General features: G+C 41.4%; 1 protein-coding gene across 3 annotated transcripts in view; it reads right to left on the reverse strand.

Annotated features, from left to right (window-relative positions):
- Nucleotides 1-1,052: 1,052 nt before the first annotated feature.
- AHCYL1 (adenosylhomocysteinase like 1) overlaps nucleotides 1,053-16,929 on the reverse strand; it is a 46,395-nt gene continuing 30,518 nt past the window's right edge. The window contains exons 2-17 of one of the 3 annotated variants that reach the window (XM_004390427.1): nucleotides 14,071-14,182; nucleotides 11,685-11,828; nucleotides 10,325-10,425; nucleotides 9,772-9,874; nucleotides 8,490-8,584; nucleotides 7,803-7,909; nucleotides 6,875-6,991; nucleotides 6,555-6,618; nucleotides 5,659-5,747; nucleotides 5,241-5,311; nucleotides 4,778-4,872; nucleotides 4,596-4,694; nucleotides 4,133-4,201; nucleotides 3,573-3,651; nucleotides 2,315-2,435; nucleotides 1,053-1,758 (exon numbers count right to left, since the gene is read on the reverse strand). In XM_004390427.1, the coding sequence (XP_004390484.1) occupies nucleotides 1,752-1,758; nucleotides 2,315-2,435; nucleotides 3,573-3,651; nucleotides 4,133-4,201; nucleotides 4,596-4,694; nucleotides 4,778-4,872; nucleotides 5,241-5,311; nucleotides 5,659-5,747; nucleotides 6,555-6,618; nucleotides 6,875-6,991; nucleotides 7,803-7,909; nucleotides 8,490-8,584; nucleotides 9,772-9,874; nucleotides 10,325-10,425; nucleotides 11,685-11,828; nucleotides 14,071-14,182 (1,473 nt within the window). In that variant the 3' untranslated portion in view covers nucleotides 1,053-1,751. Of the gene's footprint in view, nucleotides 1,759-2,310; nucleotides 2,436-3,572; nucleotides 3,652-4,132; nucleotides 4,202-4,595; nucleotides 4,695-4,777; nucleotides 4,873-5,240; nucleotides 5,312-5,658; nucleotides 5,748-6,554; nucleotides 6,619-6,874; nucleotides 6,992-7,802; nucleotides 7,910-8,489; nucleotides 8,585-9,771; nucleotides 9,875-10,324; nucleotides 11,189-11,684; nucleotides 11,829-14,070; nucleotides 14,183-16,929 lie in introns of those variants that run through there. The other 2 variants (XM_004390430.2, XM_023725327.1) reach the window with 2 other exon arrangements.

Genomic DNA, 16,929 nt, shown 5'->3' on the forward strand with positions numbered 1-16,929 from the left:
GTTGGCCAGGTTACCGCCCCTAATGTGGATGTGGTGTTCTGATTGGCTGGTTAAGTGCCCTGGGAAAAAGGGCTTGAACCGTTAGCATCTACAGAGAAGAAAGGGTGGTCACACTGGCAAGGAGTGGGAACGGACTCAGTGGGGAGGAACAGAGGACAGGGAAAAAAGTTTTGGCAAGACAATTGTCCCCTGCTAGGAAGCTGCAGGTGAAAGCTTTCCTTTCTTATGTTCCTGTTTTTAACGTCTGTCTCTCTGATCAGTGGCAATAGAGAAATGAAATTTTCTAGTACCTGGCACGAATGCCGACCCAACTTTGAAGGATCACAAGCTAGAACAAGTTGAGGATTGAGAATCTTGGATAATTATATAGTTAAAGCTCGTGAGCAGAATAAAGCTCATCTGACCATGCAGAGATGCTGGTAAGCAGGGTGCACGGCATGGGAACGCAGCTCTCCTGATTGGAGAGAGCCTCCCTGGGGATTCTTCCCGTGCGTGAGCCAGGACCTCCTGATTACTTTCTTTCTCTACACACAAACTGCCCTTTAAATCTTGGTTCATAAAGTTTTTGCGGTATGGGTCTATCAAAAGTGGCACCGTTTCGGTAAAACTAATGTTACATAGGGCCTGAAGTCCCAGACAAATTATACACAGCTAGATTTCTCTCACCCTGGCCCAATTTATCCTTCTTCCTCCCATCCACCTCTACCTCCCTTTAAATATTTTAGGCTGCAGAAGCACAGCAGACCAGAAATTTGCTCTTAAAGGATAAATCCTAAAGAGGGAGCTCAGTGCTTTATACTGCGTAGTGGCTCAAGAAATTCGCCTTCAGCACAAGCTATACAGGGCAGAGCTGATAGACTTTGCTGTTATGGCCCCAGCTCACTGATGCTATAAACTATAGAAACAGAGGGACTTATCAGAGCTTGAGACCAGCATTTCACTAGACTCAACTCGGCACTCATAGCTCCAAAGGTTCAAATAGAGGAACTGGTAACAACTAACCAAGCACTGAAGCAGTTCCTCAGTGTTAACGCTAAGAATTTTTTTTTTGTACAACAGAAATAACAAATGCTAGGGGACAAAATTCAACTTAATAAAGTGCAGTCTGGTTAAAAACTAGAAAAACGAGAGGGTTTACTAGGAGTAGACGAAGGGCTGTACTGAATCCAAGTGGGCCTACTGGACCTTAATAAACAACACTCATTATTACACATCTCTGAACCAGACATACCACCTTTACACAGGAAACAGGGCTTGGAACTTCAGAGGGAAATTAACATGCACCACCTATATCTAACCTACCTGGCTGGTAAGCTACCAACCCCGCTCCTCTGAAGAAGTGAAAGAGCACTGATTTCAGCAGCTGAGAAATGGGCTCTTTTAAGGCAATTTAGACATTGCAGATTGTTCCACATAGAAGGTACCTTAGCATTTCCTGTTAATAAGGTACCCGATTAAGACTAAAGTCCCCAGAAATGGTAAAGAAGGAATCACCTTTCTGGGCTGGGAGAGTAAAATCCTTCGTTAGTGACTAGGGTGAGGAATCTTGAACCTCAGTTTCATCTAAAGAGCCATGAAGCAAGTTCCTGTGTGGTCTGCAGAACTTGGATAATGAGATGAAAAACAAGAATGAAATTATGGGGAAAAAAAATCAAGAGGAAAGGAGTATGAAGAAAATAAAAATTATCTTAAAAAATATTTCTTTTAGATTTGTGTGGTTCATGTGGACTGGTCCTTGGTAATATGGTCCATTAGTATCTGTAAAGAAGGAGAGACTGGTCAGTACTCCTGTCTTCCATATGTGAGTTCCAAGACAAGAATCAGAACCAGCACATTCTCTAGGTCCCTCCAGGGCCCAAGCTGGGGACCCCTGCAGTCATTCCCAGGCCATCTGTGGGCTCAGCATTCTTCCCTGTTCTTCCTCAGGGTTCTGATGATGCCATCTCTGGTTTTTACCTTCTGCTCCCTAATAATATAACTTAGTGGTTTTCAACCCTGACCACACATTAAATAACCTAGATAGCTTTCAAAATAACTTTGCCTGGGCCCCATTCCATTCCATTCCAATTGTATCAGAATCTCTGGGGGTGAGGACCAACCTCTAAAATTTCAGAAAATTCATACTTCTTCACATCTACCACTGGATATACAAGTTCTCTGCCTACTCAGTTAATCTGAAACAGAGTTCTTGTATTCTCCAAAATCAGGTATAGTTCCTCATCTTCACTTAGGAAAGCTGGCTAGCCTGCTTCGTTTACTACTGGGGAAAAGGGCCTTTCAGAAGAACCCTGTGGAAGAACAGGGAAGAAATTACCTGTAATAATTGGGTTTGAATGGCCCATTTTTGTTGAGTCCCAGATATTTTGCTTGGTCATCTGTCAGCTCTGTCAGGTGGGCATCAAATGACGGCAGGTGCAAACTGGCAACATACTCATCTAGGAAGAGCAAAGTGGCAGGGGAGAGGACCACATTTTAAATACTCCTTTCTATTTTCATTTGAAGATCTTGAGAGTGTGGGCAATGGATGGAGTGACTTTGAAAGAATCCACAACTTGAAATGGTCAATTAAAAGAAAACCTCAAAGCTGTCTTTCTGGCAGGGAACTTCTCTCAGTATATCCAGAGTGCACTTCCCTTACCAGGGTGACAAAATGGGGTGGGCTTGTATCACCTTCTCCTTCTCTGGCAAAGTTTTTAGCCATCACCTCAGTGGCCAACATGCCACATACTACTCTCATGTTTCTACAGCAACCTCCTTCAATGGATTAAATTATAGTTAAATTATGAGTCAAAGCAAATACTAGGAAGCTCATAAAGAGCTTTGTGTCATAAACACTTATTTAGGATAAGAACAATAAAGGCCTCAAATCTTAGGATCATATATTTCTAAGGTAGCTAGCACACATTTACTATTCTTCGATAGTATGGATAAGCCTCCCTGGCATTGCCTTTATGAAAATGAAAAAAAAAAAAATTTTTTTTTAACCAATTTGAAGTAAGCTGTGGGAGGGGCTGAGAGCAAGAAATTTTAGCTTTCAGAGGTCAGGGATTTGGACTGACCAATGAGAGATGGGAGGTGGGCACCACTGTTCAAAAAGGTAAAGAACTAGAGATGATGCATTATGTAACATGAATACAGCGGGGCAGTGTCTGGAATTACAGGCAGTCAGGTGAGAGGTGGTCTGCGTATCTACACAGAAGATGGACGATAAAATTTGTGATTGTTTCTCTCTTTTTGGTCCCAGGATATACTTAGTTGCACTGGGGAAATTGAGACAGTTCACGAACTTATGAGGTTACTTAATATAAGAGCATCTACCCTAAGCCACAGTGCTAAGCACTTTTACTCATCATCTGTAATTCTGAATACAATGCTGCAATGTATGCACTGGTATTCCCACTTTACGGATAAAGAAACTGAGACTCAGGGGGATTAGAATTTGTGCCGAGGTCAAACAACCACTACATGCTAGGACTGGGATTAGAACTCTGACTCTAAAGCCAATGCTTTTCATGATACTCATTTTACCAAACCACGCAGCTGTCTGAGGATCAGTGTCGGTGTCTACTCACCCATTTTCTTAGGGAGCAAGTACACATCTTGTTTGTACCGTCCCTCAGGTGCATTGTAGAGTTCTATTAGTGCCAGTGCCTAAAGTGGGAAGGGAGGGTCAGAAAAAACAAACACTTCTTTGATGGGGGCATAAAAATAAACCAGGTCTAACAAGGTCTTAGTAGGAAGTACTACAGTGATCTACCATAGCAACAGCACCCAGGACTCGGCCTGGAATAAACGCTGGCACATACCCCAACAGGATTTGTTGGTGGTTTTGTTTAGTTACTGATAAAAGAACAGACTAAATACAACTAAGCTGGAACACTAGATTCTCAACCAAAACAGCCAACTCAAACGGATGCCAAACACTGACTGTGCCTGACTAATGACTCTTTTCTATACCTGAAGAAGCCTAAGTCTTGACAACTTATGACCTGAAAAAAGAACAGGCTGATAACACAGCACAGCGCTCACTTCCGAGAGGTCTGACCTCCCCCGCCCCACACTCATCGGAACTCTGATCTCTGCCCAGTCCCACTAGTATCACTGCAGGATAAGCAGGCACTGTGTCACACACCTGTGTTGTAGCTGTGATGGACAGAACAAACGTGGGGACTGTGGAGCAGCTCAGATTGAGCAGACGACCCTGAAAAGGTAAAAGAGAGCCCTGGCATCAGCTGTGTCATCCCTGTGTCTCAGATCCAATGTCACACAAGTCAGGCAAGAACAGGAAAGGGCTTTCTATCCCTCTAGACTCAGTCAGAAGAGGAAAAACTACGTTTCAGATCAGAACTCCAGGTTTTATCCTATTTTCCCTAAGTCTACTTGAGTCTGAAAAGCTGAAGAATCAGTTGTGGTAAGGAAATAGTGTTTCTTAGTAAAAAGTAGAATTTTTGAGTGATTCTATTTTGGGGATCAGACATTTTGAAATTATACTTCTATCAAAAAACAACATTCAGGGAAGCCTAGGTCCAAATATTTATTCCCTGCCTCCACCCCAACTGCTATGGTGCACTGCCAGGGCTCTTCTGTGTGTGTACCTCTGCCAGGAGAACGACGCGTTTGCCATCTGGCCAGATGACATGGTCCACCTGAGACCGTACTCGTTCCCATGTCAGCTCAGGAGTGCGGAGGCTGGTCTGAAAAGAAGGCACAGCAGGTTGTGGCTATAATGGAAGGAAGAGGAGAAAGGCCCAGCAAAAATGAATGCGATAAGCCTTACCACATCAATTTCTGTGTTGGAGTGGCCCATATTGCATACAATACAACTGTTCTTCATGCGGTCCAAGTGCTCCCGTGTCACTACATTCTTATTTCCTAAAAGGAAAGAAGGGTGGCTGAGGAAAGAGATGCTGGGGGCAAAAAGGTATCAACTGGCTTTCAGTTAGAACATGCAAGAAGAAGAGGTTTGCTAGCATCTAAGATCACGTACACACTATGAGGAAAGAAGTGTGCATATAACTCTTTCGGCTCAGTTTAGTTTAAAACTGAGCGGGACAAAAAGCCACTGGGGAGAAAGGCTCTTTGCTCTGGAAAACATGCTAAGGTTCTGATAGCTTACCAGAACTCTCTAGTTCTGAGCTTTAAACCTAGCACCAACTTCATATGGAAGTCAGTCAGACAACTTCCAAGATTTAGCTTCTGAGTTAACACTCCTCTATGTACATCAAAGCACTGATACTTACCTGTGCAAGTTATTACGACATCAACTTGCCGGATGACTTCATTTAGCTTTACCACCCTGAACCCATCCATGCTGGAAGAAAAGGAAAGAACATTATGACCAAAGCAAGAAGGCAGTGGGAGAGAAGCTGGTCACAAAATGAGGCAACTAAATCTTCTAAAGTCAGATCAGTGCTACCTCACAGGGATGACAAGTGACCAGCTGTATTAAACGACACACACTGGCCTCTTCAGACTCCCCAAGATTCCACCCAGGAAAGGAAATGCCAAGAAGCTCTAGGAAAGCCTCAGGATTAGCAATCCTAGCTTTCTTCCCCCCTGTGAGATTTCTGCGAGGAAAGGTGAACGTGATCAATCATGAGCCCTCAGGAATATAAGGTACCCAGAGTGAATCTAATAGTATTACCAATCTGCTCTTACCAGGCCTGGAGAGCACAGATGGGGTCGATTTCTGTGATGTAGACAATTGCTCCAAGAGCCTTGAGAGCAGCACAACAGCCCTTTCCCACCTGCAGAGCACAAGAAAGAAGTCAGGCTGTCAGGCTCATTAAGGCATGGGTGGTGGGTTAGGCGGGCTGTTTGGGAGATGGGAATTAACCTTCCTGAAATCACTCAGCATCTAGTGAGCACACGCAGGGATGCTCCAACCCCAGGCAGAGCAGAAATGGACCCAGATTATGCTGTAAATCTTAAAAGTCAGACAGGTAATTTAGCAAACATTTCATAGTAAGGGCTGGAGCTTTGCATAGTAAAAAAGATCAAAGAAATAAAAGGTGTTATCATTAGGGAAACAAGGCCAAGGAAGAGCAACTATAACCTCTAATTTCTTATTCTGAAAAACCTGGTAACTCTTACTTGAGATGCATCTATTTAAGAACCGTCTAGCAGGTTAGGAGCTTCCATGGGTCATAGCTGATGACAATAAAATCCCCCAAAACCTATTCCAGTTTAGAAATAAGCAACTATATACCACTTTGGACCCCACCCTCCACTCCAGAGCAAGTCACCCGTTGGGCTAAAATGCTACATATGCACTTGAATTAAGCCTCACAAAAGATTTTGTTGTAACTGGGGGGAAATGATGCTGAGATTCCATTCCACAAGACAAACTGGTGAAATCTGAAAACTCACTTCATTTGAACGTCTTACTTACAGCTCTGAATAAAAGACTTCTGCTATTCTTTTGAGATACATTCTTTAAAAGCAGACTTTAAACCCTGCATGAGTGACTCTAGACTGACAGCACAAGTCTTCACCCAACATTCCTAGTAAGTCTACGAAAAGACAGAGAGAGACATTGAGGCCCAGCTATTTACCTCACCATAGCCACACACCACCACTTGTTTCCCACCAAACATCACATCTGTAGTCCTCTTGAGGCTGTGGAAACAGACAAGGGCTCAATTCAAACATAATTAACTCAAACAGTCCCTCTGCATGAAGTTAAAAGCGTGGAGCAATGCCCCTGACAACTGCAATTGGAAGCGGGCTGAGCTCAGTACGAAATGGGCCCTCTAACAAACTTTTAAAGCCAAGAGATGATCAGGGGACATGGCTGGAGTGATAGCAGATGAACACTGCAACCCACTCCAAATCTACCCCCCTAAAGTTTCAATCTCTATAAATTTCAACCTACCCATCCAAAATGGATTCTCGGCAGCAGTACAAGTTATCAAATTTCTGTTTGGTAACAGAATCATTGACGTTCATGGCCGGAACACAGAGCTTCCCAGCTTTGGAGAGCTGATACAACCTAAAGGGAAAAGAGGCCACAAAAACCAAGTTAGCCGCTAAAGCGTAAAATGTGGCAAAACCTGCCTAATTCTCTTCAAGGTCCACGCTGCCCTCCCAGCCTTATTAACTGCCCAAGGTACTAGTCAACAAGATCATCTCTTTGTCATCTCACCTTACTTTTTATTTTCTTTTTCCCTGCCCCCTCCCCTACTTTCTTCTTAGAAGAAAAAAAAAAATCCTTTCAACTGAAGAAATTTACTTCTCTTACATATTTCCTTACACCAACATTTCTCAAGCTTTAAAAATCCATGGCTACTTCTGATAAACAAAGATTATCATTGATTCTGAAATGGGTCCCTGTGTGTGTGTGAGAGCATGTGCAATATGCCCCTGACTGAGAAACACACTTTCAGTTATCTTTTATGTATCCCCACAAGCCAACAATATTTTGCCCAGTTTTATTTTCTGGAGTGTGCATAACGAATAGTTTTACAATAGGATGTTTTTCTTTTTTACATATTTCAAATATAAAATTATAATACAATATTGAATACAGTTTTTCAAGGTACACTCACTCCCCACCTCCCAACACTGGCTGAGAATCACTCAGTGGAGTAAATGGGAGAGAAAAATATGTGAACTAGAACCTGAAATAACTTCCTTATAAGGTCACTTTGGTTTTTCAAAGAATAAAAACTCGAAAGTCTTGTCTAGTGAAGATGTTCCCATTTAGTTACTCTAAATCTGGAACACAGCCCTAAAGCCTAACAGAGACCAGAAGAATTTGCTGAGGCAAGGACACAAGGGGCAGCTACTCCAGAATCTGTTACCTGTGAACACCAGTCACGCTCTCTTCCACAATGCCTCGGATCTTCTTAAACACGTTTGGATACTTCTTATAAACCCAGTGGGTTAAGTCTCCCCCATCATCCAGGATCTATAGAACAGCCAGAAGACTTCTATGGGCATTCAGGCTGCTAGAGCTGGGGGGAACTTTGAACCCACTTTCTGCACTAGTAAGAGAGCCCTGTATGTTTTGGCAGAGCACTTCTTAGAGCTCCTTAGAGCAGGCTTAGACAGTGGAAATACAGCGAAATTTGTTGGTGTAAAATGGTTAAAAGGATTTCTAGGTTTGTCCTAGGCTATGACGTAGAGTATTATTAGGCTTATCACAGATTCATCTTTACTCTAGAGTGTTGAAATATGCGGACCCTTTGAACGCAAAGGAGAGCTGGAGTGGAAAGAAAAAAACTAGAATCGTACTAAAAAAAGGTACCACATCATTTCCTTCTAATTCATTCTGCTGTGCTCGAGTCACATGTGTTCAGCTAGTCTTACCCTTCCCCCACCTTTCCATTCAGTACTCAGTACCAATTCTGAACAGGTACCAAGCTAAACACTTTAGCAACAAAGTCAGTGCGTAGGACCAAACATCCAAAACATATTTAGGGAACCATGCTTTGAGGGAAAAAAGGAAAATCTATTGTCAGAAGTACAGGACAGATATGCATTATTACCATGTTGGCCTGCCACCCATCCATGTTCACACAGCGGTCAATACACCACCAGAAGTCGTCTTCTGACTCGCCCTTCCAAGCAAACACAGCAACTCCTATTGAAACAGAACACATCAGCTGATTCTTCCTTTGAGGAGTGCCCTACTCCACTAATGCTTTCTGAGAACCCATGAAGAGAAAAAGACCAAAGAAACTATCTATCCTGGAAAGGAAACAATTACCAAGAGCAAAAGGAGTCAAAATAGTACTTTCAGATCAGAAATTACTTTGGTTAACATTTAGAGATTAAAAATAAATATTCTGGAGCCTTGAAATGTTATTCTGTTAGGGCTAGTAATTTCACTTAGAACTCTATCAGAAGAGAGAAAACAAAATGAGTATAATACAAAGTTGTTTAGTAGAGCATTATTTATATTAGCAAACATCTTGAAACAACTTAAGTGTTTAACCTTAGGAAAACAGTGAAGTAAAATCACATGGTGATGTGAATGAGTATTACAAACAATGCTTTCAGTGTTTTTCAGTGAGCTGGAAAACTACTCTGAAAATATTTTATTTAGGTTACAAAACTGTACACACTCTAAGATTTATTTCATCTCTGTCAAAAATGAATTTAAAAACAGGGGAAGATAGGTCAAATATTATCTCTGTGTAGTAGAACTATGAATTTGTTTCTGGAAATTGCTAAATTTTCTGGAATAAATACTTACTGGAAAAAAGTGAATAACAAAACCAAACGTATTATAAAGTTACTTTCTGAGGATTCCAGGAAGATGAGAGGTCCTTAAAGAAACTTTATGATGACTTGCTTTTGAACATTTTAACATGACAAATTATTTCATGTTTAATTAAATTCACAAGCAGTCCATGTATTTTTCAACCCAATATCGAATACCAAATTGTGAACTATAAACAGAGAAGATACTTCTTCCCTGTGTTCTCTCTCAAAACTGATGAGACTTTTGATGAAAAGAGACTTGTTCAGCTCAAATTTATACAGCTTATATAGTTTAATATTTGTACTTGTTCACTTGATATTAGAATTGGGCATTTCCCCATGTCATTAGATTATTTTCAAAGATCATTTTTAATGACAGCATAATATTCCATCATAGATATGACATTAATTTTATTATCCAATCTCTCCCGGTTGATGTTTTTATTATCCCCCAAATTTTATAGCTCCTAGACATAAATGATACTGTAATGACAATTTTGATACACAATAGTTATGTTCAGATAATTATTTTGAGGCAAAGTTGGTGAAAAAAGTTGAACTTACCAGCCTCAGCCAGTGCTGCAGCCACTTCATTCTGAGTGGAGTAGATGTTGCAAGCAGACCAGCGGCACTGAGCCCCCAGGGCACAGAGTGTCTCAATCAACACCTGTCCAGATGCGTGGGAAGACAGGGTGAAAAAGAAGAGGCCCAGACAGCAGTGGCATGCATGCAAATCTCATTAAGAGAACAATACCCATCACCTCTGAACCAACAGGTGCTATGATGGGAGATTAGAAAAGCGTTTTGTAACCCAGTTAGGTGGCACAATGGTATCTAACTTTACCCAAAAGATATGTTCCTAAAAGTCTTAATAACATTTTTATAACAGTCGTATTTTTGCAAATCTAGATCTTCCTAAGTCAGGTTTGCTAAAAGTGGATTATAACTACACAAAGTAGAGAATTCCATTATTGTATAACAGGGAGGTCCCACCTAATAGTTAGCATCTGGAGGTTGGCTAATAAGGAAGGAGAAGAAGTTTAAAAAAAAAAAGAAAAAAATCTGTTCCTTTCTTCTCCTTATCAGAAGTCCCTCATTTTTCTCCCCATGAACTCACCGCTGTCTGGGCTGTGATGTGTGTACAGCCCACTATTTTAGCACCAGCCAAGGGCTTCTCCCCTTGAGCACGTTTCCTGAGTGAAATCAGAGCAGACATGTCTGTGAAAGAACAGAGGATTTGAGCTAGGTGTGCACTAGCAACATTATCAGTTCCCTTAGTGACATCTAGGGCTGGCCTGGATTTGCTGAGATATGGTGAGACGACGCAGAACAACTCTGAACTTATTTCCATGATGACTGGCAGTGTCAAAAGCAGAACAGTGAGGAGTCATCATCCGATCACTTGGAAATCCTCTCTTCCTCCACTGCTTCAGAGGACTGAATAGAAAATGAAGGAAATTCTCAAAACTGGTAAAAATGGATCAAAATGGAGGATGAGTGTTATTCATTTGGGAGGAGAAGGAAGTAGCTATGGCACTGACTAATGAACTCCTATATGCAATCATCAGACGAAGAAGAAAGATTTTAACCTCAGCAGAAGCCACTTGCTTCTGTTTCCCCAGGCTGCCTGAGCCCACCGTGTCAGTTTGGTTTCCCTACTCCCTCCCAATATAGAACATGCCCTCAAGGTGGAAACAACAGGAGAACCATGAGACATTACTGGAGGTGGGACAGAGAAATCAAGATTTAACCAATTAAGTGTCAGTCACTTTTACTCTTGCTCCAACAGAGGGTGCTCAGGACCAAACAAGATCCTAGGTCACCACATCTTTAGCTTAAAACCCTGCTAGGTCTGCTGCTTCTGGGATATCTGGGTCTCTGTGATTGGCAGAAAGAGCCCTGGTGGTGCAGTGGTAAAGCGCTCAGATGCTAACTGAAAGGTTGGCAGTTTGAACCCACCAGCTGCTCCTTGGGAGAAAGATGTGGCAGTCTGCTTCTGTAAAGATTTACAGCCTTGGAAAACCCTACAGGGCAGTTCTACTCTGTCCTATAGGGTCCTGCAGAGTCTACTATAGAGTTGGAATCAACTCGACGGCAATGGGTTTGGGTGTTTTTGGTTTGGTGATTGCAGGTATGGTAGGATCCTACAGAACTAACCACCATATATAGTGATCTAGGATTTGCTGATTCTGCAACGGAGATCTCTAAATATAGTGCCAGGAGAGAAGAATAGAAGCTACTCTGTGTGTAATTACCACGTGCTGAGAACAGGAAAAAGGGAGAACAAGAACCCTGAGGCTCACGCTCCATACACAGAGAAGTGTTTGTCAAAAAGTCCAGGATGCTGTATTTTGCCGAGAACATCTTCAAAAGTGAGTTTTCAAGGCTTAAGTTGGTTCTGGATCCTGACGACCAGCAAGAGGGCTGCTTCTGGTCCCTTTGCCCATTTGAGTCCCTTACTCACTCCCTTTCTTTACCTTGCTCTGCAATTTCGATCTCCCGGCGTCCAAATTCTGCCTGCTTTATGTTCTTCACGCAAAAATTGCTGCTGCCCTTGGAGTTGGTTTGCTGCTTCTCTCGTGGGGAAACCTCATCATCAGAGCTATCTGTGTAGGATGCAGCTAAAGCCAGGAAAAGAAACAAGGACAGAAAAACCTCAATGGCCCCAATTCTACAGAGCGCAGCCCTGAAGGGACTCCCATTTAAGTTAAATGAACTCTCTTAATTGGAGCCACCTTTTACATCACTCTCAGTTCTAGGGTCTAATAGATGGTATGAATGAAACTGCTGAGGATCTTTCACTGTTGTGGCCCTTCTACCCATCCTGATGCCACCAGTGCCTGTGACAAGGAGCCACTAATCCTAACCCTGTGTCAGCTCTAGTGAAACCCATAAAATAGGACTACTCGGTACCAACCTGGACTAGAACTAGACAAAAACCGAAAACTAGGCAAAAACCGAAGAATAATTTAAGCAATAAGAAATGCTATTTCTATAGATCACTGGTTCTCAAACTTAAGCATCTAAAGCATCTATCAGCAACATGTGGACGGCTGATTAAAACACAGATTTCTAGGCCCCACACCAGAGTTTCCCAGTCAGTAGGTCTTGGTTGGAGGCCAAGAATTAGCACTTCTAACAAGTTCCCAGGTGTTGCTGATGCTGGTCTGAGGACCACACTTTGAGAAACATTGCTATAGATAAGATAATCTTACAAGGGACTTTACACTAAGTCGCACTGAAGGAATATAGAGATGGAAAAAAATGGCACAAAATGCGAGCAGCTTTGGTTCCACTGCCAGTCATGGAAGTCTGTCCAAATGATCAACTTTAAAAAACAGATGCACATAAAAGTTAAAAATGTCATTTTAAATAGATATGCAAGAGGATGTGCAATATTACTCCTTTCCTCTCTGAACTGAAATTTTCCTCATCACTGTCTCTGCCAGAGAATCAGGTCTCTCTCACTGACTGCTACACATAGGTCCTTCTTCAGTCCAGCTAACACAACTACTACTAAAGGTTATCGTCCCCACTATGACAATTAAACTATATCACTAAGCTTTTTAAAATGTTCTTATAGGTCCCCATACTACATGGCCATCAAGATCTTTGAAGACTTCTTAAAACCTTCTTCACCCATTCCATCTTTCTTCCTCTTGTAACTCAATCTTTCAAAATTAATTTGTCTTCTTTCTTAGGTATAATCAGCCTGCTTGTCACCTACCACCTTTCATATTTGTCACTCTAAGGTACCTTTTCATTTGTGATAGCCACTATATCTGGAACCTTTTCTTGCATACTTATCCCCACAGTGAATCCGTATATTCATTTATTTCAGTACTTAATGCTGTATACCACATTTGCTCTTGTCTGCCTATTTTGTCTCAACTAGGTTATCAAAGACACAGGACAAAGACAATGCTTTTTGGTTGGTTGGTTTCCTTGTTTCTTCCTTGCACATCAACATCAAATCCAGTCCATAATGTTAATAATACAGTGCAAACAATATTCTGGCAAAAGACAATGACTAGCTTTTGGTACAAATCTCTTTGCTGACATGATTAGCCATCTGTGACCTTGGGCAAGCCTCTTAATCTCTTAGGGACTCAGTTTCCTCAGTTGAACAATGAGCTGGTTAAATTAGATGCCCCTAATGTTTTTTCCAGTACTCAAATCCCAAGATTTGGTATCTCTTTCCATGTTAATATTCATAACACCTTCTCTATAGTTGAGAGCATCATAATTCTAATCAGAAAAAGACTTTACTGACATAGAGCTAAAATAGGAGGAGAGAATTAAAAGAATTTGGGTCACATAATAGTCATCTGAATCCTTCCCACTCCAGAGGTTAACAGGGGAGGATACTTCTACATAAAGGGTAACCTAATAAATAAAAGAGCTAAAATGTTAATTTTTATTCTTACAATCAAGCAGCGTTGGGACAAGAAATAAAAAGATAGGTGGCAAGGGATATTATATAAATAAACTAAGCTTCCAAAGTACAATTCTTCTTCAAGGTCACTTCTGTCAGCCAGAATACCACTGATTCCCTCCCTTTGTGTTGGAGGGGGAATGGGAGAGGGGATAAATGTGGGAATGGGAACCAGCCCAGTACTATCAACAAGTCACTGGCCACAGACCACACACAGAGACAGCCGGAAGAAAAAAGTCTCAAAATGACAAAAGCTTCCCCAGCTACGAGCCTGGCTGGGGACTTCCCACTGCTCAGCCATTAATTATCAGCGTTTGGCACAAAAATGGGCAGTTCTGACATGAAGTATTTTCAGATTTCAGATAAGCGAAGGACTCTGGGCAGTGAACTAGCTCAAGGCTCGGAGAGGACACGAAGCTCACACCTACCTGAACTGTAGCTGTCAGTGGAGGACTGGGAGATGGAGCGAGACAAAGATCTTCGGCCAGTCTTGGTAGGGAATTTGGTGAACTCCTGCATGTCATCAGCAAACTGGATTTGCTATAAGCAGAACATAAAAAGTTGAAAACTTATAATAACAAAGACTATGAAATGTTCCCTTTTTTAAGGCCATATGCTGTCTTCCCTAAAAGCCAACATTACCATGTGGCTCAGAAGTGAGGGAGAGTAGAGGTTACTCTGATTCCTCCCCAAATGCCAATTACTGTCACTTACCAATTGTCTCAGGAGGATTTTTTTTTTGGGGGGGAGGGGTGGTGGTGGTTAAGACTCAATCTCTTTTAGCATTTATTCAATTTTACAATCCTTCTTTCTCACATTCTAGTTTTCTTTCCCCTTATAACCTTGACATGTTAAAATAAACTCTTTACCCTTCTTTCCAACTCTATCGAAAAACAGACACAACCTCATAGCGCTTCTGTTTACTTCAGAATATTCCCTTGTAGCATATTCTTACCCTGAAGTTGGCAATGGTCTTGATTTCTGAAAGAATCATAAAGAGATGCCTAGAAACGCTAATAGACGCTGAGGTGCTAATAGAGCCCACCCATATTCTATACTTCACAAAGCCAACGTAGCATTCCCTGGGACTGTCTACACTCATTAAAGATTTAAAACAAAGAATATACCGATGAAAAAGATATAAGAAAAACATGCACACATCACAGTAAATTCCAGCTAACTAGGACTAATTTGAAGCGGAAAATAATGACTTGGTAAACTCTGGATTAGAAACTTCCTTAAATGAAATAAACCAGAACTAGAGAATTGTTTGAAAAGTGCTTGAAAGACTGGCTTTAATAAACGGCAAACAGCTTGCAATTATTTATAAATAAATTACTGGATGCTTCTAAAGTACATGGAAATACTTTCTTCTATTAAATGGTTTAAACCTCTCTCCTAAACTGTTTAAACTCTGATAAACATTTTTATCAAAATGTAAGATAAACTTCAGCCTCCTAAAATAAACAGGATGGTATGAGACTATGAATTGCGAATCTCCTCCATATCATCACAATCTGACTAAATCTGAAAAGGTTCCCTTGGAGAATCCATTAAGCTAAACCTTTAGCAAATATCTCTGAAAATGCAAGCTATTACAGATTAAAATCTTCTCTCCATGAGGCTAGCAACATAGCTGTGGCCACTCTCAAGCTAGAACAGTGAAGTGCTCATTAGTTACAGCTGCAAAACCTTTCCCTTCTCAGTCACGAGTACTCTCCAGCCAGGGAAGTACCACCTTACAGACTGAAATTCAGCTTAGGCATAGGCAGCTAAAATGAACAAATCAAAAACTGAATTAGTAGAACCCACAGGTTACAAAGCAAAAATCAAGGGAGCACAGATTTGTGCTTTCCACTTTCTTTCTAGCATGATTCACACCAAAAATGAAAGCAGAGACTAACAGCCATGCAGTAACGATCATGTATACCACTATTTGGCAAGCAGGCCCCAGGGGAAATACCTGGGTATTCTTCCACTTAAAACCCACCCAGACTCAACATCCAATTGAGCAAGTTTTTTCCTTTAGGCTACTCTGTGAAATAAGGAGAGGGCAGATACCACTGCCTGTTTTATTAAGTCTGAGGACAGATCCTAAAGGCATGGAACAAAAAGACCTTCACATCCCAACACGTAACCCAGGGCCCTGCACATAGAAGGCACTCAGTAGATAATTGTAGAATGCCTTACCCCTTCAAAATTCTTTATTCTGTAAGATCAAATCAGTCAAGTTTCAAAATAAATAATAACAAAAACTCAAGCTAAACCACATATACTGCAACTTGGTTAACAAATATCTTTGTAAGTCCAAAGCAGCTTTTTTAGTTTTAGATGCTGAAACTTTAATTTTAAATACCTTAAATGTCAAAAGCACAAGTGCCTTCCAAAAAAACACTCAATGAGATAGTCACAGGTCAGCATTAGTCCTTCTAGATAGAATTTCCCACTGCAAGTTCATGTGACTTCTGCAGTCAGCAAAGCTTGTTTTACTGAAGAGATTAATCCAGGACCAAGGTAATGACTTTCAACCCAATATGCAGTTATTTTGCTGGTTTTTCACAATCAAGAGACCAGCAAAGCCTTTTAGAACAGAGGCAGCCGTTCCGCTACCAGCCTCTGTGCTGCTGGCATAGGCAGCCTATCCGGAAGTTGTTCTCCTCTCACGGCTGTTAGGCCTCCCTCCTCTGTTCATCTTTTTTCAAAAGGTTCTAGGCACATTCCCAGATACCACCTACCTGGGGGGTAGGGAGAAGGGAGGAGAGAAAACTACAGTACCATTTGCAGTTTTTTAAATATGAAAATAGGCAGCTGTGGCAAAACAGAAATGTTTCTTCAGCAACCTAAGAATGGAATTAATAGTCATAATCCTACCTTGTATTAATACAGCTCATCAGTAGCCTAAAGCTTAGCAAAATCTTTCCCATTTAAAAATATTAGACTGTGTTGCAAGAAGCTTACTAATCATATTCAAATAATGAATATGGTCTATATGTGAAGTGGGCAGAACGTTAACTTAAGCCATGACCTGGATGGGTGGCTGCCTGCACTTGAAGTTCTTTTATACTCACTGCTTATAAGGGGATCTAGCTAATACATCAGCTATACAAGCTGCACGCTAACCTTACCTTCTCTCTGACCCCAACCTATAAGCTGAAGATACATTGTATCACAACTGCTGTTGTGGAATGCATCTGCTCTGCCAGTTTCCTCCAGGCCTGCTAGCTCCACTGGTTGTCTTCACAGCTTGTAGCTGTTTTCCCCCTGGTGAAGTACCTCCTGGAGTGTTG

Source organism: Trichechus manatus, unplaced genomic scaffold (genome assembly GCF_000243295.1).
Source record: "Trichechus manatus latirostris isolate Lorelei unplaced genomic scaffold, TriManLat1.0 scaffold00297, whole genome shotgun sequence".
In the NCBI taxonomy this organism is placed as follows: Eukaryota; Metazoa; Chordata; class Mammalia; order Sirenia; family Trichechidae; genus Trichechus; species Trichechus manatus.